This window comes from Neolamprologus brichardi, chromosome 16 (genome assembly GCF_056152115.1).
Source record: "Neolamprologus brichardi isolate AB-2024 chromosome 16, ASM5615211v1, whole genome shotgun sequence".
Lineage (NCBI taxonomy): Eukaryota > Metazoa > Chordata > Actinopteri > Cichliformes > Cichlidae > Neolamprologus > Neolamprologus brichardi.
In genome coordinates this window covers 5,504,236-5,522,999 of record NC_142119.1, presented here as the reverse complement: position 1 = coordinate 5,522,999, position 18,764 = coordinate 5,504,236, and the positions used below count along the sequence as shown (strand labels likewise).

The 18,764-nt window shown below is 39.7% G+C and overlaps 1 protein-coding gene across 1 annotated transcript; it reads left to right on the top strand.

Moving 5' to 3' along the window:
- The first annotated feature begins 13,358 nt into the window (after positions 1–13,358).
- On the top strand, positions 13,359–14,863 carry cxcr2 (chemokine (C-X-C motif) receptor 2). The gene is made up of 2 exons (XM_006793689.1): positions 13,359–13,436; positions 13,723–14,863. Exons 1-2 carry the CDS (start codon positions 13,365–13,367, stop codon positions 14,782–14,784), a joined length of 1,134 nt encoding a protein of 377 aa, XP_006793752.1. The 5' UTR covers positions 13,359–13,364; the 3' UTR covers positions 14,785–14,863.
- Positions 14,864–18,764: the final 3,901 nt, after the last annotated feature.

Sequence of the window (18,764 nt, the reverse complement as noted above, 5' to 3'; positions counted from 1 at the left end):
GAAAAATAAAAACTAAGAGATACTTTTAAAACCACCAAATGTCTCTCATTCTTTCTGTTTGTTTTTGTGCCACCCTGACTGCAAAATCATCTTAGTGATGATGTTGTCTTTCGCCTTCCATCTACCGAAGTTTAACTGTGGAAATGTCGACTTATATCAAAGACTGAACGGCATTATTAAAACAAATTGGGCATGTGTCCTTAGAATGTGATTCAGTGATAACATCCCTATTACTCTATTCAAGCCTAGGTTTTGGTAGCCAACAGCAAAGAGCAAACATGATTATAAGTTGCACAAGAAACACCTGAGGCTCAAACAAAAACAGCTGTTTTGCCTTTGATTCTTGGGAAAGGAGTGTGTGATTAAGTGCCTGTCTTTCCTGAGCTTTTGTAAAGTGGAAATTCAGGAATTGTGCTTGAGCAAAGTTAATATAGAGTGACAAACATGTAACTCTCACAGCATTACCGCAACTACAGTGGGGCAAAAAAGTATTTAGTCAGCCACCGATTGTGCAAGTTCCCCCACTTAAAATGATGACAGAGGTCAGTAATTTGCACCAGAGGTACACTTCAACTGTGAGAGACAGAATGTGAAAAAAAAATCCATGAATTCACATGGTAGGATTTGTAAAGAATTTATTTGTAAATCAGGGTGGAAAATAAGTATTTGGTCACCTCAAACAAGGAAAATCCCTGGCTCTCACAGACCTGTAACGTCTTCTGTAAGAAGCTTTTCTGTCCCCCACTCATTGCCTGTATGAATGGCACCTGTTTGACCTCATCATCTGTATAAAAGACACCTGTCCACAGCCTCAACCAGTCAGACTCCAAACTCCGCCATGGCCAAGACCAAAGAGCTTTCGAAGGACACCAGGAAAAGAATTGTAGACCTGCACCAGACTGGGAAGAGTGAATCTACAATAGGCAAGCAGCTTGGTGTGAAAAAATCAACTGTGGGAGCAATCATCAGAAAATGGAAGACATACAAGACCACTGATAATCTCCCTCGATCTGGGGCTCCACGCAAGATCTCATCCCGTGGGGTCAAAATGATCATGAGAACGGTGAGCAAAGATCCCAGAACCACACGGGGGGACCTGGTGAATGACCTGCAGAGAGCTGGGACCAAAGTAACAAAGGTCACCATCAGTAACACACTACAACGGCAGGGAATCAAATCCCGCAGTGCCAGACGTGTTCCGCTGCTGAAGCCAGTGCATGTCCAGGCCCGTCTGAAGTTTGCCAGAGAGCACATGGATGATACAGCAGAGGATTGGGAGAATGTCATGTGGTCAGATGAAACCAAAGTAGAACTTTTTGGTATAAACTCAACTCGTCGTGTTTGGAGGAAGAAGAATACTGAGTTGCATCCCAAGAACACCATACCTACTGTGAAGCATGGGGGTGGAAACATCATGCTATGGGGCTGTTTTTCTGCCAAGGGGACAGGACGACTGATCCGTGTTAAGGACAGAATGAATGGGGCCAAGTATCGTGAGATTTTGAGCCAAAACCTCCTTCCATCAGTGAGAACTTTGAAGATGAAACGAGGCTGGGTCTTCCAACATGACAATGATCCAAAACACACCGCCCGGGCAACAAAGGAGTGGCTCCATAAGAAGCATTTGAAAGTCCTGGAGTGGCCTAGCCAGTCTCCAGACCTCAACCCCATAGAAAATCTGTGGCGGGAGTTGAAAGTCCGTGTTGCTCGGCAACAGCCCCAAAACATCACTGCTCTTGAGAAGATCTGCATGGAGGAATGGGCCAAAATACCAGCTACTGTGTGTGCAAACCTGGTAAAGACCTATAGTAAACGTTTGACCTCTGTTATTGCCAACAAAGGTTATGTTACAAAGTATTGAGTTGTATTTTTGTTATTGACCAAATATTTATTTTCCACCCTGATTTACGAATAAATTCTTTACAAATCCTACCATGTGAATTCATGGATTTTTTTTTCACATTCTGTCTCTCACAGTTGAAGTGTACCTCTGGTGCAAATTACTGACCTCTGTCATCATTTTAAGTGGGGGAACTTGCACAATCGGTGGCTGACTAAATACTTTTTTGCCCCACTGTATGAAGGTGTGAAAAGTGCGTTGAGAAAAATCCCCAATTACAGCTTGTAAAGCAGAGGTGGGTGAATTGATCCAAATATCAATAATATCGACACTAATACTGGTATTGGTATTAAATCGATATTAGTGCACTAGGATCAATAGTTTGTTTCTATCCTTTAAGTTCAAAATGTCGCCCACTGGACTGTGCTACATAAAAAATATGAGTTTTTTTTGGAAATATAACCAAAAAAATAAACCGGAATAAACTCGTGTTCAGAATTTGCAGATTAACGATGCTTAATCTCATAAGTCACAACACGCTGCTGTTCCCTACATAAGCTGCCTTTATAAGTTAAAAGTATCAGTATCTCTATTTTAATTGAATGAATATCAAAATTTACACTGTTGCACACCACTACTGTAAAGTTAAGTATCAATTAGTTAAGGAGCCCCAAACTGACCGTTTCACCAACAGCTGAAAAATAAACCATGCATTAATGCAGATATTACTGTGTAAACAGTCAATATCATTCCAGCACAGTCCGAACAGTTTTAGGAAGGAGGAGATTCCACGGAAGAATGAGGCTTCCAGGTCAGTGACTTAATCTTGCTATTAGTCAGATGGATCTTTTCCTTCTGCGTGTCCTCTGGCACAACGTGGGATTTATTGAATGTATTTCTGCAATAATTTATCGTATGTGGAGCGAAAGAGTCCACCACATGTCTGACTTTTGTTCTTCTGCCAATATCAATCATTGCTGAATAATCTGTGATGAACTCAACCACAGAGGCACGCCATATTTGTTTTATCTCACTCAGAGAACTACAATATCATGTGACCTGTCAGATTAATGAGGCCTGCTCACTCCCAAACATGGCTCCACCCACCATTATAATGCCTGTGCTCTGACTGCACCCTTTAGGGCATATTATACATGTTCACTATTAACCTTCTCACACTGAACATCAAAACTCCTTCCTTCTCACAAAATCCGTGCCACTTGTTTTTGTTTAGCTGGAGACATATGGGTGGGACAGCTCTTTTCTCAGTCACCTGACACTTTATTTATGAGTTTTAGATGAAAGGTTGGGGTGAGGTCTCCAGAGAACCTGATATTATTATTACAAACATGTTGTTCTAAATCTGTAAAAGGATACTTGTGGCTCTGGATGGGACAGAACTAAACATTTTCTTCCTTTGTAAGCTCTTGGAAGAATTGGGCTCCATAACTGCACAACAGCCAATTTTTAAAAGAGTTTTTCAAGTGTTAAAAGTTAACATGTTGTATATAACTTTAATTACTTAAGAAGAAGAAGAAGCGAAATGAGGCAGGGCTGTCAGCTCTCAAGACCCTCTTTGCTGCTTTCAAAGGAAAGAGCTGTGGGTTTTGTGGCCTGCCGATTCTCTTTTCATCAGCTTGTTTCCAGCTGTTTTTAGTAGAACAAACTTCTAATAAACTGACTGCTATAAATTGACAGTAAAATTATGCAAGTAAAAACTAGAATTACTGCCTTGTGGTTGTATGATTTAAACAGGCAGTCAAATGCAGGCTTAAATTTATGTCTTGATTTATTTAATGGTCAAGGACCTTACTTAATTACTTGCATTGCAGGAGGAGGCAAAGAAGTGACACGAGGAAGGGGAGTCAAGAAATGTCTCGCATGCAAAGTATGATCACCATTTCCCTTCTTTTCTATCTCACTGATAAAATGTGTCCTTGTCAAACATATGATGTCAGAGTGAAACTGTCCTTTTGTGACATTTTGTCACAGTTAGTGTTTGAATACTTGAAATATGAACAAAAGCGTGTTTGTGTGTTCCAAGCAAACAATTATAACATAATAACAGATATAACCATAGAGCAGATGTTCCTGTAATTCCACGTTTACAACAACTAGACCACGAATTTTTGTGATCACAGTGACTTTGATTTCCAATCTTTGATCATCAAAATGTAATCAGTTACTTCTTAACTCCAAATGAATGACTGCCAGATTTGAAGTAATTCATTTCACTATGAAGTGAATGATGGAAACACTCAGCGTCCTTTAACAGTAATATTCACTTTTTGTGAATCTGCAAAAATGGTGTTTTTTTTAAAAAAAAATGTTTTTTTTTATTTTTTGTTTTTAGTAAACAACTAATTTAGGGTCACTTTTAGCCACTTAGGGCCATCATGTGACAGTATAATCTTTGAATTTGGACAGTTGTCTGGCTTGGAAGGAGGACATTCTGGATCCTTCTCTTATAACGTGATAAGTCATCCCTATTAAGGCGTCACCCTCACTGTGCTGGGTCACTCTGACTAAATCATGATATATTTTAATCCTCCATGAAAGTAAAGATTAAAGCTCTCTATAAGCCTGTTGTGGGAACAAAGAAGTGGACTCATGTAGTTGTGGCAGTTCGTGATGCCTGGTCTGTACTGCATGTTCTGTACTCATAACCGCTACCAGCAGTTTGGAAATCATCCTACATCCTTCTGTGTGAGGGCTGCTTTGTAAAATGACACACCAGTTTGAGTTACAGAGCAGGCAAAGCTCTGGCTCACTGCCACACTGTGAAGCTGAACCTGGAGAAACAAAAAGTGTTTACGAGTGAGGACTGAGTTGGGTTTAAAGTGTCCAATCGCTCCGCATCAGTGTGCAAATGGCTCCAACAGGACATACACAACAAGCCTCAAAGCAGTCCCAAAGTTTTCCTGTTGCTTTGAAAGACAATGGGACGCTCCCGACACCATCCCCCGTGACACCATCCAGCGGCTCCAGTTCACCGGCTTCACCTCCCCCACCAACCACAGCAGGAGCCTTTGCACAGCTGGCCACCTCAGAGACTTTATTCATCCCCATTCCCACCAGGACGTCTCCATTCCAGAGGGATTTATTAACAGATTCTCCAAGAGAGAAAACCCCCTCAAACTAATTGGGTGATACTTTGTCTCACCATCAACCCTGAAGCACTGCACCGCTGATCAACTGTCTCCAGACATGTTTATCACCATCACCAGAGAAACATCACATTCCAGCTTGTTTCAAGGCCCCCATTATTATCGCCATTCCCAAAAAGTCCAAGGACCACAGGGTCTACTAACTACCGACTACCCCCTCAATCTTATTGTAAAGAGGTCATACGAGCACCTTGTGGTGTTCTGGTGAACCTAAAAGTTGCAGTATTTTTTGTTTTAAATCCGTACACGTCTCACACTCTGCCTCCATCAAACCCTCTTGTTTCCTTCTCTTTCTGAATCAAGAGAAACAAGTGGGCTCCTCTCACATTCTCCTTTTCACTTCTTCTGATTGTCCGCTTCATACAAACATAAGATGTTAAACACCACAATGGAGTGGTTCTTTTGGACACAGCAGGAGAAGTTTGCCTAACCATAACCGTACTCGAGATAACTCCTGTCACTGACATTGTGAGAATCAAGAGTGGAAAAAAACTGTCTGAAGTCTGAGCTTTTAGGTTACAGATTAGTCACCTGCACAAACTTGTGCCTCATTATTTTTAAGAGACCATGTTAACATGAGCATCTAACATTGTAGCAACATGCACATAACAAACGATAAGGAAAAGCATAATAGACCACTGGTGACGCCTTTGCACGACCAGCTGTTTGACTTTATGTCCGGATCAATTCCAACTCCATCCTCTAAGAACTGAAACCATAGGAACCTGCCTTGTTTTCGGATTTTAATATGATTATCAAAACTGCTGCAGAACAACTTCTTAAACCTGAGTGTGCCTAAGTTTGTGTCAGGTAAAAACTAAACCTGTTGTTACACATGCACTTCACTTTTTAGACACGCCAAACCAGAGCTACACTTGAAAACCTCAAATGTGTAATACAGCAGCTAACAGTGTGCCCTTTTTTATTCACAAACATGTCTGAAATCTTCTTGTAAACACCCAAAGGAAATTTATACGTGATGAACATGATCTTAATACATCCATCTGACAGCAGTGTAAATCTGAAGACTATTGCAAATGAACTGAAAGTTCATAACAAGGCAACAGTGTCCCAAATGTTTTCTCTATGCAACCCCTACCCTTTGTTAATGCCCTTCATCAAACTTCCACACACATATCCACACTCAAGACCAGTTTACAGCCTAGCATGCATGCCTTTGCACTGTGACAGGAAACTAGAGTAACCCAGACCAAATGTCTGCAGGTGCAGGAAAAACATGCAAACCACATGCAGCGAAGTCCCAGACAGGATGGAACACTGAACTTTCTTGCTGACTGAATGTTCATTTATTGGACCTCTAAAACTCAGATCTATTACTGCTTCTTATTTATGCATAGCTCCTGTATCTGGGCTTGCAAATGTTTGTGAGCTAAGATCAGTGACTGTAGAAATGGCTAAGATAAGATATTTTAGACTTAATTTGAATGGCTGAAAATGCCCTTAATAACAAAGTAGTTAACCTTGGTTAAAATATGTTTCTGAATGTATATGCTGTGTCAAACTCAAGTTCAGTGCACAGTTAACATGGAAATCTACCCACTGCCTGAGGCATCTTGTGTGCATATCTTTGCATTTGGACTTTATTATTATTATTTATTACCATCTTCCTGTATAAACTTGTTTGACGTCCGACGCTATTTAAAGGCATCATGGCTAGAACATAATACTTACTTAGCCTGGCCCTCATTACTTGATCTGTTGTCTTTCAGAGAGAACAAATATTAGAGCAATTTTTGTATCACTCAAATACCTGCTTCCAATATGTTTTTCAAATTGAAGCTTTACATCTGACCTAACTTTATTCCTTTGAAGTTTGAAAAATGTCTACTGTACATCCCCACATGAAAACAACTTACATAACCATGAAACTGGTTATATAAGGGAGGGCCATATCGCTACGGAGGAAAACAAGACAAAGCTCAGCCACTTTGTGCAATTGGCCTGCACCCTGCTGGACTGTCTTCCAACGTTTCACTTTGAAAAATAAGGCGAGGGCTGAAGTTTTGCACAAGCATCACTGTGTCACATTTTAAATACTTCCACATGTAAATGTAATGAAAAATGTAAAATGTAACTATAACACACTTTAGCTGTACATCAATGTGCAGACCTGGAAGAAAAGAAGCATGAATTTTGTTGTTGACTGGATTTACAGGACACTGCCGTATCTCACGTGGTAGTCAGTAGGAACCAAAAAGTGAGCCGTCACTGTCACAACAAAGGTTTTACCGATGAGGGGGAGTGTACTCGTGCTACTGTTTAAAAAATCCAGCTTAACCCGAGTTTAAATAGACACAACCTTTCGGCAGTGTGGTCACAAGCTAATCTCCAACCATCACGCACACAAAAACATAAGCAAACAGAGCAGGATGTGTAAACAGGAGTTCTGTATGGATGGTCTTATTACAAACTGACACACAGGCCGCTTTGTGTGCCGGATTTCTCTTTTGTGACATATCCTAGATTGAGGTATTAAAATAGCAAAGGTCTCCGTATGCCCTTGTATGGATCCTGAACAGAAGGGTGTTTTGTGACAGCTCCCTAATGTCACAGCTAGCAGGTTAGAGCCCCTCAGAGATCAAGTATGGTAAGCAAATAACATCAATCTGGTCTTCAGTATCTTTAAATACAATTATGGTGAGAGATGACCCCTTTTCAAACACATCTAGAAACAGAGTTAGTAACTTGTAAGAAATGTAACGGTAAAGGGATAAACGCATCCAAACATACTTATTTGTTTGTATTTGAGGTGTGTTTTCCTGTTGGCAGCCTCCAACATCTTTACTTGTGGGAAAAATGCAAACTGGTTGACTGGTTTGGTTACTCCAAAAGAAAACAATGATTTTAATGGTTTAAAGTAAAGAAATTAATGACTTTTGTTCAGTCAGTGCAAACAAGTTTAACTGTACATTCAAAATCCCTGGAATATCTTAACATCTAAAAAAGAAAGCAATTTCAGGAAAAATCCATCAACACGAATTCCTCTCATCATACATTCATACATACACACATTTTTTACTTCTTATCTTGGATCACTTCATAGGGGCAGTGTCTGAGCAGAGACGCCCAGACTTCCTTCACCCCAGCCACCTCTTCCAGCCCATCCACGTCATTCCCAAACCAGCTGAGCGATATAATCTCTCTTTAAGACATTCCTTAAAAACCTCATCTAGGAGGTGTCCAGGAAGCATCGAAGTCAAAAGTTATGGTCAGGCTATTATAGACAAGACATATGCAAGAAGGATATGTGCAAATGTGCAAATATAGTACAGGAACAAATAGCCAAACCAGGTCAACTGGCTCCTTTTGATGTGCAGAAGCAGCGGTTCTACTCTGAGTCCCTTTCAAATGACCTCACTTTAATGGGAGAGAGTAGAGCCAACCTTCAGATTCTTTCAGTCACTACTCAGACCTCATATCAGTCTAAATTCATAATCTCACAGGTGGTTAAATTGACAGCTCCATTTTTATGCTCAGCTCTCTCTCTCCCACAACAGATCAGTACATTCCAGTTGCCCAGTCAGTCAGTCTGCACCAATCTGTCTGTCAGTCTCATGCTGCACTCGTCCCAGCTTTAGAACAAGACCCCAAGGTGGGCCATTTACCCTTTTCTGGCTGAGAACCATAGTCTTAGTTTTGGAGGTGCAAGCTGGAAATTTCCACCTGATGAAGCCAACAGAACCGCATCTTCTGCAAAAAGCAAAGATGAAACGACTGCAGTTGTGACTGACTTAGCTTATGTGTGGAAGAAGAGTCAAATGACGTGTAGAAACCCTCCCTTTCTCTGAGTGCCTCATTCACATAGTCACAACAGCCTCAGTCAACGCTTTTATCTGACTGAGGTTTCAAGTTTTGTTTAACCTGATAACACACAAAACCCTGGCTCTTGAGAAAAATAACTTGCTACATAGTCCATCTCCCTGTGATGTTCTCCTCGTCTGTCTATGTTTGTATTTGCGCCAAGTTTGTGAGTTCTTGTGTTGCAGGGTTTTAATTGTAGTAGCAACTGGTGCAGTGGAGGTGGAGTATTAGTGTTAGTGGTTATATTAGTGTTAGTGGATTAGTGGAATACCATTGTATATTTGTCTGCCATTCACACCTTACGTCAGGTGACCTGACAGGATGAGGCAAGATCTCACAGTGGTTTCACCCAAAATCTGTGGCGATAATGACCCGAACCTTCCCCCAAGCATTGGCTCATGTGACAAGGCGCATGATTAAGAGTAGGTCAACACCCATTAGGGTTTAAATACCTGTGATTCTCCAACTTCTGGTTTTAGAACTGAAGAAGCCACTTGATGAGAGGTGAAGTGTCTTTACAAAACTTAAACTCCAGTCACATTTTTTCCAAGCTCCTTACACTACCATGCTGTGGATGACTGAGAACCTACACAGACATTTTATGAGCCTTCATTACTTTATCTTCATGTACCAAAAAACATGTTTTGTGTGAGCGTTGTATCAGTTTCATCAGCATAGTCACTGTTTCTGAACTATATATATATATATATATATATATGTATATACATATAGCGAAATGCCCCCCCGGTGCATTTATAAGAATATAAAAAAGTATATCTGAAAGAGATCTAAATCTAGGAATTAAAAATAAATAATAACTTGCTAAATTTGGGTAAAATTAGGAGATAAAAAGGTACAATTACTAACTATACAATGCTAACTATATAAAAAAGGCACGACAGAGACACTACGAAGTGGATTGTGCAGTAGGTATTGAATACTAGGTTCAAGTTATGGTCAGGATATTGTAGACAAGACATGTGCAAGATGGAAAATGTGCAAATATAGTATAATTTAGATGTGTGTTGTGTAACTATGTGACTGAGTGTGCAAATAGGTCCAGTCTGTAGTGGGTTTGTGGAAGTTTTTGTTGTTTTTCAGTCTTTTGGTGAGTATTGTAAGGTGTTTGTAAAAGTCTTTGTGTATATCAGTCCTTCGGTGGTAGTTAGTTGAGAGCTCTGACTGCTCGGGGGAAGAAGCTCTTGCAGTGTCTGGCCATTATGGTTCTGATGCTGCAAAACCGTCTGCCAGATGGAAGGGGGGAGAACAGTGCATGTGAGGGGTGGAAAGTGTCCTTCACTAAGCTGTTCAAACGTCAGATGTGTCTGTCGTAGAGCTGGGAGATGGATGGGAGAGGGCGTCCAATGATCCTCTCTGCTGTCCTCACTATCTGCTGCAGAAACTTCATTTCAGCAAAAATGCATTTCCTGTACCAGAAGGTGATGTAGCAGGAGAGGATGTTCTCAGTGGTTCCATGGTAAAATTATGGGAGGAGGAAGACTTGCCTTCTTCAGTTTCCTAAGAAAGTAGAGACTTTCTTCGTGATGGTGGTGGTGTTCAGGTTTCAGGAGGAGTCATCTGATATGTGCACACCCAGGAACTTCACACTGTGGACCATCTCAACAGCAGACTGTTGATGTGCAGTGGAGTGTGGGCCATTAAGCTCTTCCTGAAGTTAACAGCCATCTCTTTAGTCTTCTGAACATTTACAGGCAGGTTGTTATTCTGACACCAGTCCACCTGGTGTTGTACCTCCTCTCTGTGCTCAGTCTCAGTGTTTATATGCCTGGAAGTGTTTGATGTAACTAAGAGAGGCCTTGTTTTCTACGTTGTCATGTCAAGTTCTTGCAGATGAAGTTCTATAATGCACGGCAGAAAAATATATCCCTATTGCCAAAGGATGTACTGAAAGGTTTTACAGTTTTAACCACTGTAAATGCAAGATTGTTTAACTATCTTCTCTGGGCATCTGTTGGGTTTTGTGGTCAGTGTTTCAGACTAGAATCTGCTGATTAGACCAGCATGTGGTCCTACAGGTGGAGAAAGTCTTTAAATTGACACAGCAGGGTTATTATGGGAAGTGTTTACATTTAGTATGTGCTGAGTAGATAGAAGGGTGGTCAAGGGTCATGAGGATTCACAAGTGAATGAGCTCTATGGTGGTGATGTCAGAACACTCAAGGAACATCTGTGGTGGGATGGGCCTCCTAGATAACAGTGCTATTATTCAAACTCTCATTCGATTTTCCTTTCATGTGGTCACTTTGTGTAAGAACCACAAAAGCATGGTTTAACAGTGATACTCCTGAGTGGCTAGAGGTCTCTCACTAGTCATGTATCTGTGGATCAGATGTTCCATTTAAAGGTCAAAAAAGGAACAGAATCACATTTTCTTAAAATGCCAGGAGTGTTATCTCTTCCTTTGTGTTCTTTGGTGAAGAAGGTGCAGGTATTAATGTTTTATTCATTCTACAATTTTGAGAATGTAACTATACGATGCATGAATAGGCATAGACTATATACATAAGAAAAAGTACTATCTCTGTTCCGAAGCCTTGTTGCTATTCCTATACTGCAGATTTTAAATACTGTACAACTCAAAATGCAACTGCATGATGCTGCATGTCAGGAGTCGATAGGGGCAGGAAAACAGGGAACTTTGTAGAAACCTTCAGGGACTGGTGCAGTAGGAGCTGCCCCCTCCTCAATACAGCTAAAACCAAGGAGATAGTGATGGCTTTTAGAAGTTCTAGGCCATTCCAATCATCAGTCTCCATACATGGGCAGGACACTGAGGTGGTGTACTCTTATAAATATCTGAGGGTCCTATTGAAAGACAAGCTTGACTGGGCCCAAGAGTACTGATTCTCTTTACAAGAAGGGGCAGTGCCACCTCGCCTTCTTGCAGCTGCTGAGGTTCTTTGGTGTGTGATGAGATACTGAATATGCATTTGATCATACTGTGGTGGCCAGTGCTCTGTTTTAATGATGCTGTGTGTTGGGGCCCAGCTTAATGGACAAAAACACTAAGCAACTGGGCAAGCTGGTGAAAAAAGCCACTGAACAAACTGAAATCTATAATGGACAATGTCAGACTCAAGTCCTTTTAAACATTTTTTTTTTTAGTTTATTTATTTATGGTTATGACTGGAGAGATGTTTGTGCCTGGATGGAGAAGCCGGATGTTTGAATTTCAACTTGGGGATAAATAAAGTATCTATCCTAAGAGTTTGAAAGCACATGATCTATTCTCTGAACACAGATAAGTGCTGCCCCCTACTGATGAAAAGGTCAAAATTTTAAAAAGCCCACCAGTTCAAAACTACTGTATAATGACAACTTATCAAAAACACACTCCAAATGTTAAGTTTTAGATGATGATGATGATGATGATGATGAATAATGCTCCAGAATCTATAGAGGAGATTCTGGATGTAAAACATTTGAAGACTTCACAGACTCTCATTAGACCATATCAGGCGCTCAACTTGTTTTTTGTTGTCCATATTAGATACTGAAAGTTAAGACAGGAAGTCTTGGGTTAGAGGTTTTATTTCTGGGGTTGGATTGCATATTACGTGAAAATTCAATAAATTCAACCACGCAAATGCCAAACTTGTGTGTCATTTGACATCCCCCTGAATTCTTAGTAAATTGGCAAATCAATATAAAGCAATATTGCAGCAGTTCTACATTTACATAGTTTTTGCATATTCACAGTATTACCTGTATACTCATGTACCAATGTGTGGAAAAAGAAGAAAGAAGAAAACTTCATTTCTAGTGAAGTAAAGGTGAAAGATGTGCATAACAAAATAAGACGATTCCCAAGGCCGCAGACATGCACACGGTAACTAAGCATCAAACAGGAAATACTAAGTTTAGAGGGGTTTTTTGCCCTTGTTTGAAACTTCTAACAAGGAATTCCAAACAAGGCGTTTTCTCTGATAAAAACACGTTACACAATAAAACAGAGGCAATGATAAGTTTCCATTTTGTGGGAAAAACCCCCAAATGAACAATTTTGAACTTTGATGGTTAAATGCAACATGGAGTGAAAGGTAGCACTAAAATGGAAACTGAGCTCCTTATCTGATGGGGCTCTGGTGACTGTAGTAATGTAGACATGTATTAGACATGTATTTTGCACGTGCAAATTAAAAAAATAAAGAAATAATAATAAGAAAAAAAACAGTTTAAAGTTTAAATTATCTACATTTTCTGCCAAAGGATCAAATTAGACAAAGTGACTTTTACATAAAGTGCCTCACTGGTATAATGTTTCCTGTCTGACATTTACCTGAGAGATCTGTCAAAATGGTTTAGAAGACAACCTGTTGTCATCTTATTCATGTAGATCGCCACAGGCAGATAGTGTGTGTGGGTTTGCCCACTTCCCTTGAGCTGAACAATTTGCTAATAAAGCACCAGCAACACAGCTCTGCACAACCATTTCACAAGGACTTTAACCACATCTCTGAGCAAAAACAACACTCCTGACAAAGTGTTCAACTTGTGCACATCACAAAGAAACGATGGAACAACGTTTCATACTTTTTGTTTTGAAGTGTTTTGTTCTCACCAATCAAGCTGTGAAAGGATCAGAGGTAATCAGTCGATATCTTTGACATTCGTGCACTTGTTGTGAATGTGAGCAAAAGAAAAGGGGACTATGGATGTGTGCTAGACTAAGAAATGGTTTTCTTGCAAATTTTATTTCTAAATATTCTGACACAATGATGACTGCAACGTGCTGTTTTATTGTTAACTTGTCTCCATCTTAGTACTACCGACTAAAATAGTTGGGGGTAATATTGCACCATCTACTTTGCGCTGTACTATTTCTACCTGTATCGTAGTATTAACACATTGTTATGTTTTGCCCCCCTGCAGGTCTTCACCGATATTGAGAATCTCACTTTAAATTACAGTTATGGCGAGGATGAAGAAAATTTTTCAGAATCTTCTCCTTGCAATAAAACAGTGCCTGGATTTAACAACATGGGGATGACCATCGTCTACATTATCGTGTTTGTTTTCGCCATCGTAGGTAACAGCGTTGTTGTCTTTGTCGTTTTCAATATGAAGAAAAGTAAAACCAGCACTGACATCTACCTGATGCACCTGGCGATTGCAGACCTGCTCTTCTGTCTTACCCTGCCGTTCTGGGCTGTGAAATGTAACGCTGGCTGGATCTTTGGAAACTTCCTGTGCAAACTCCTCTCAGGCTTTCAGGAGGCATCTGCATACAGTGGCGTATTCCTGCTGGCATGCATCAGTGTGGACAGATACTTTGCCATTGTCAGAGCTACGCGGGTCCTGTCCTCCCATCACCTGTTGGTCAAAGTTATTTGCAGTATTGTGTGGCTGGTGGCTGTAATGTTGTCCTTACCTGTGGTGATTAAGAGGGAGAGCATAGATACTGAATTTGGAGTGTCCATTTGCTTTGAAAACGTTACTGGTGAAAGCAGCGATCGCTGGCGAGTGACTCTACGCGTTCTGCGGCATACACTGGGCTTCTTCCTGCCTCTGGTGGTCATGGCTGTCTGCTATGGCTGGACTGTGGTGACTTTGTTTCACACACGCAACCAACAAAAGCACAAAGCTATGCGTGTCATCTTGGCCATTGTGCTGGCATTCATTCTGTGCTGGCTGCCTTATAATGTCACTGTACTGATTGACACACTCATACAGGGAGGATCTCTGGAACTGACTACATGTGAAACTCATTACACAGTGATTGCCATGCTGAGTGTCACCGAAATTCTGGCCTTCATGCACTGTGCAGTGAATCCGGTGCTGTACGCCTTTGTTGGGCAGAAGTTCCGTAACCAGCTGCTCTCAGCTCTTTACAGACACGGCCTCATCAGCAAGAGGCTCCAGATGGCTTACAGGAAGGGCTCTGCTGGCAGTGTAGGCAGCTTAAGATCCAGAAACACCTCAGTCACAATGTAAAAAAGCCCTGATGGATGATTATTTACAGGCTCAGGTGGTGGTCATTTTTTAAAATGCATCTTCAACTGGTCAAATGTCCTCAAAGTGCAATGTACTAAAGATCCAGAAAGTACGTTGATGCATACACCATCATCCCTAAATAGCAAATTCAGAGAAAGTAATAACTAGGTGTGTCACATTTTTTTACTCCATAACTGCTTTTGCAAGTTGTGTGAATTTCCAGGAACAGATATCGGGGGAGCGAATTGTCTTTTTCTTTCTTTTGCTGAGATTGAAAAGGTAGCAGAAAGCAGCATCGCTTGGCTTAAGATAAGATAGCAAACAGGAGAAAACATCTGTGTAGAACGAAATCTGGTGGTGAAAATAGTAATATGCAGGTGTTTCTGGATGTTAGCATTTCACACAGCCAGTTCAGCTGTTTCCTTTCCTTTGGTTTTGTTTTCTAAATAACTGGTTAGTATTTCTCAGTTTAACTCATTCCATTCTATTACTAGAATTTCCAAACAATACCCAAAATGAACTTGGTTCATTAGTAACAATGTTGCTACCAGATTTGAAATAAAATAGTCAGTTCAGTGCCTCACCTGGATGTCTCGTGGTGTAATGTATGGTGTAACTTTTGAAGTAATATTTCAGCATGAATATTGATTACTGAATCTAAGCAGTGCAACATTCAGAGAAAAAGAACGCAGGTGTTCAAGTTAAAAAGAGAATCAGATAACATGGTTAGCACTGTCATATAGCAAGAGAGTTCTGAGAAAGACAGTCGGGGCCTTCCTGTGTGGAGCTTGCCTTGTCTGCCAGGGTTTCCTCTGGACACACTGGCTTTCTCCCACAGATATTCATGTTAACTTGTGCTGTAAATCACTGTAAGTGTTTAATAAAACTGTATAAAAGTGGTATAGAAATGTTAGTTTGACAGGTTTTGTGCTTTGAGGATTCACAAAAATATTGTTGCTGTACATGTTCTAATGACGCTTTAGTGTGTTTGTTCATTAAGAATAAAAAACATTTAAAAATCCAGTGTTGATGTGATATTATGCACATTATTCTGAGGCTGTCCAGTAAATATTTTTGCCTTATTCTACGTAGTAGTGGAGAAAAAAAAGTCTCAGTCTGATATTATCTTTCACACAGGAAGAAGCAGTGGTGAAATCTGCCGTCTGTTTCAAAAACAAGCTGTGTTTGTTTCTTTGATGAAAAGGTTTCATTTAAGTAACAGAAACTCTGTAGAAACTGATAGTTTGTGTTGTAATCAGTGCTAAGATACTGTTTTGTCCAAGACGCTGTTTCTTGCACGATCAAACCAATGTGTATTTCTTTGACTCAGTTTTTTTACCTAAGTGTGAAGTGATGTGCGAATGAGTCTGCAAAGTGTTGCTTCAAAATTAAAACTGCATGATATATGTGCACCGCACTCTGCTTCAAAATTAAATGTCTCCATTATGCAAGCTTATTCTTGTGTTACTACTAAATATGTGTTTAGGAAAATGTGGTATATCCAGATTTGTTTCTATTCAAGCATATTTGTCAAATTCCGTCTGCAGCTAAACTCGAATAAACGTCGTCTCACACTTTGTGGTAGTCTGGCCATTTCCCTGTTTCCGGTTCTGCATCTTGATAATGAACAAGCTGTCTAACAATCATCTTTTGCACAACCTAATAAAGTGACTAAATCGACATTTGACATTTGAGTATATTACAAAGGAAAGTTCAGCACTGTGGCAGAAAATCTTTTTGAAAATTCCTAAAGATAGAGATCTTCCTCGAAGAGGCAGATTTCAAAATGAAACTTTATTGCAGATCTCAGATATAACGCCCCCACTACAGTCTCCACTCTATTGGAGTTTTTTAACAGAATTAATCATATGTAAACACACATGTGATGGTTTCAAAGCACCTTTTCCAAAAACATGTGGAGCAGGCCCACCAGCTGTAAGGCTTTTCTTCTAGGAGATGGAGCTGTATTTTGAGATAATCAACAGCATACAGCACTGCCAACTTTAACCCCTGAACAGCCTAATAATGAACTAAAAGTAACTAAAATGCATGTGAGGCAGCAGTGCATCAAATATTCTGCTGGAATTAAATTACTGGGAATATTTTGACAGACTTGCACATAAAGGTTAAGGAAAAAAAACAGAAAAAAAATGAACAAAGCTTAGGTTCAAGAGTTCAACCAGCTCTTACAGGTGCTTCCTCACTTTCAGAGCTCTTAGATGTAATCAACGCTTCCTTTAGTTAACAGAACAGATGTATTTGCCCCTGGACTTACACAGAAAAAACATTTCCTAATAACAAATGTGTGGATCGTCATGACACTAAAGGTTAACGCAGATAAGCAGGAACTGAAAGTGGCTGCAGTAAAAGGCAGAATGGAAGGAAGTTGTATATTTTAATCTCAAGACAATGAATACAGTATTTGGTGACGTGCATGTCTTCAGGCACTCATTGTTAGCAAAGGGTTTTAATCCAAGGATTAAAAAAATACAGTTGTTTGAGCCTCTAAAGATGACGTGTGTGTTTGTGTGTGTCTGTGTGTGTGTTTGTGTGTGTGTGTGTGTGTGTGTGTGTGTGTGTGTTTGTGTGTGTCTGTGGGGGGTAAAAATTGCACAATACTTAATACAATCATTTTAGTAAAACTATTAAATTAACTTCAATCATATCTTGTTTTTTTTGTTAGACTTAAAACACCCTGTGGTGATGCACAGAGGCAAGACTGCACAAAAAGCATATTTCTGGAGCTGGAGCTGAATATACTTTGTGGTGAAAGGAATTACCACAAGAACACACCCACGCACACACACAGGCTGCACAGTTGTGACCTTAGTCACAGAGAAGCAGAATGAAAAAGGAGAAGGAGGATGTCCCATATTAGGACATTTTTCATGCCAGTGGTGAGGCATCGTTTCCATATTTAGAGGAATTTATTTTTGCTTATCTGTGTCATAATTTTAAATCGATGTTGCGTGACATTTTTGTTTTTAGTCAGTCTCTGCAAAATAGTCAAAAACACCATGAAAACAGTCACTTCAAAACACAGGTGTATGCTAATCACAGAAAACACACTGACGCTCTGAATCCCACACAACTTGCTTGAAAGCAAAATGAAATACAAACAAAACATCATTGCATTTTATTCCACTATGTTAATACTATAAATAAAAACATTTGCTGCACAAATCAACACACAAAAGCTCATCAGCGTTTTGCCCCCCAGGTCAAATGTCTGAGGGGAGGAGTACCAGAACCCCAGAATGTTGTGCTAAAATATTAACTATTAACTATTAACTACTGGGCTATTTCTAGTGTATTGATATGTGAGCTGTCCTTCACGGGTGGCCCTGTTTCCAGGACATGCTGATGTGCTTTGTCTTATATATTTTTGATGTGCTATATATATAATTATATATCTATATTTTAACTAAAAAGAAAAGCTGAAAAAATGCAAATAATGTCAGGAATACAAAACAAACAAAATAATGAGATATACAAGAAAAAGAAGCTAAAAGGAAGATGGAGGTATGTGTTCACTGTGAGATTTGTTGCAATGCAGTGTTTTTAATAAATAAATAAATAAAAATAAATAAATAAATAAAAATAATAATTTTATCTGGTGATTGATCATTTGCATCAAGAAACAAACAAACAACAGAACTTTTGTCCAACTATAAAATACAACCTTCTTTTCATGTGTTATACCAAGTATTGTGCAAAAATCTTGAGCCACCGGTTGTTTCTTCATATTTTATTCCCAAGAAGCCAGACTTTCTTATCATTTTTTTTTACAGTGCTCAGTAGTTGATGTTGGTCTTTCAAAGTTATTTGCTGGAGATTGGAGATTTTAAATAACATTTAGGTACATTGTTTCTAGCAGGTTGTCAGAAAAATACATACTTTGCCCATTTCTTTATCTGAATCTATAAAAAATGCCAAAGATATCACAGTTCAACAGACATAAAACAGCATTTTTGCACCAA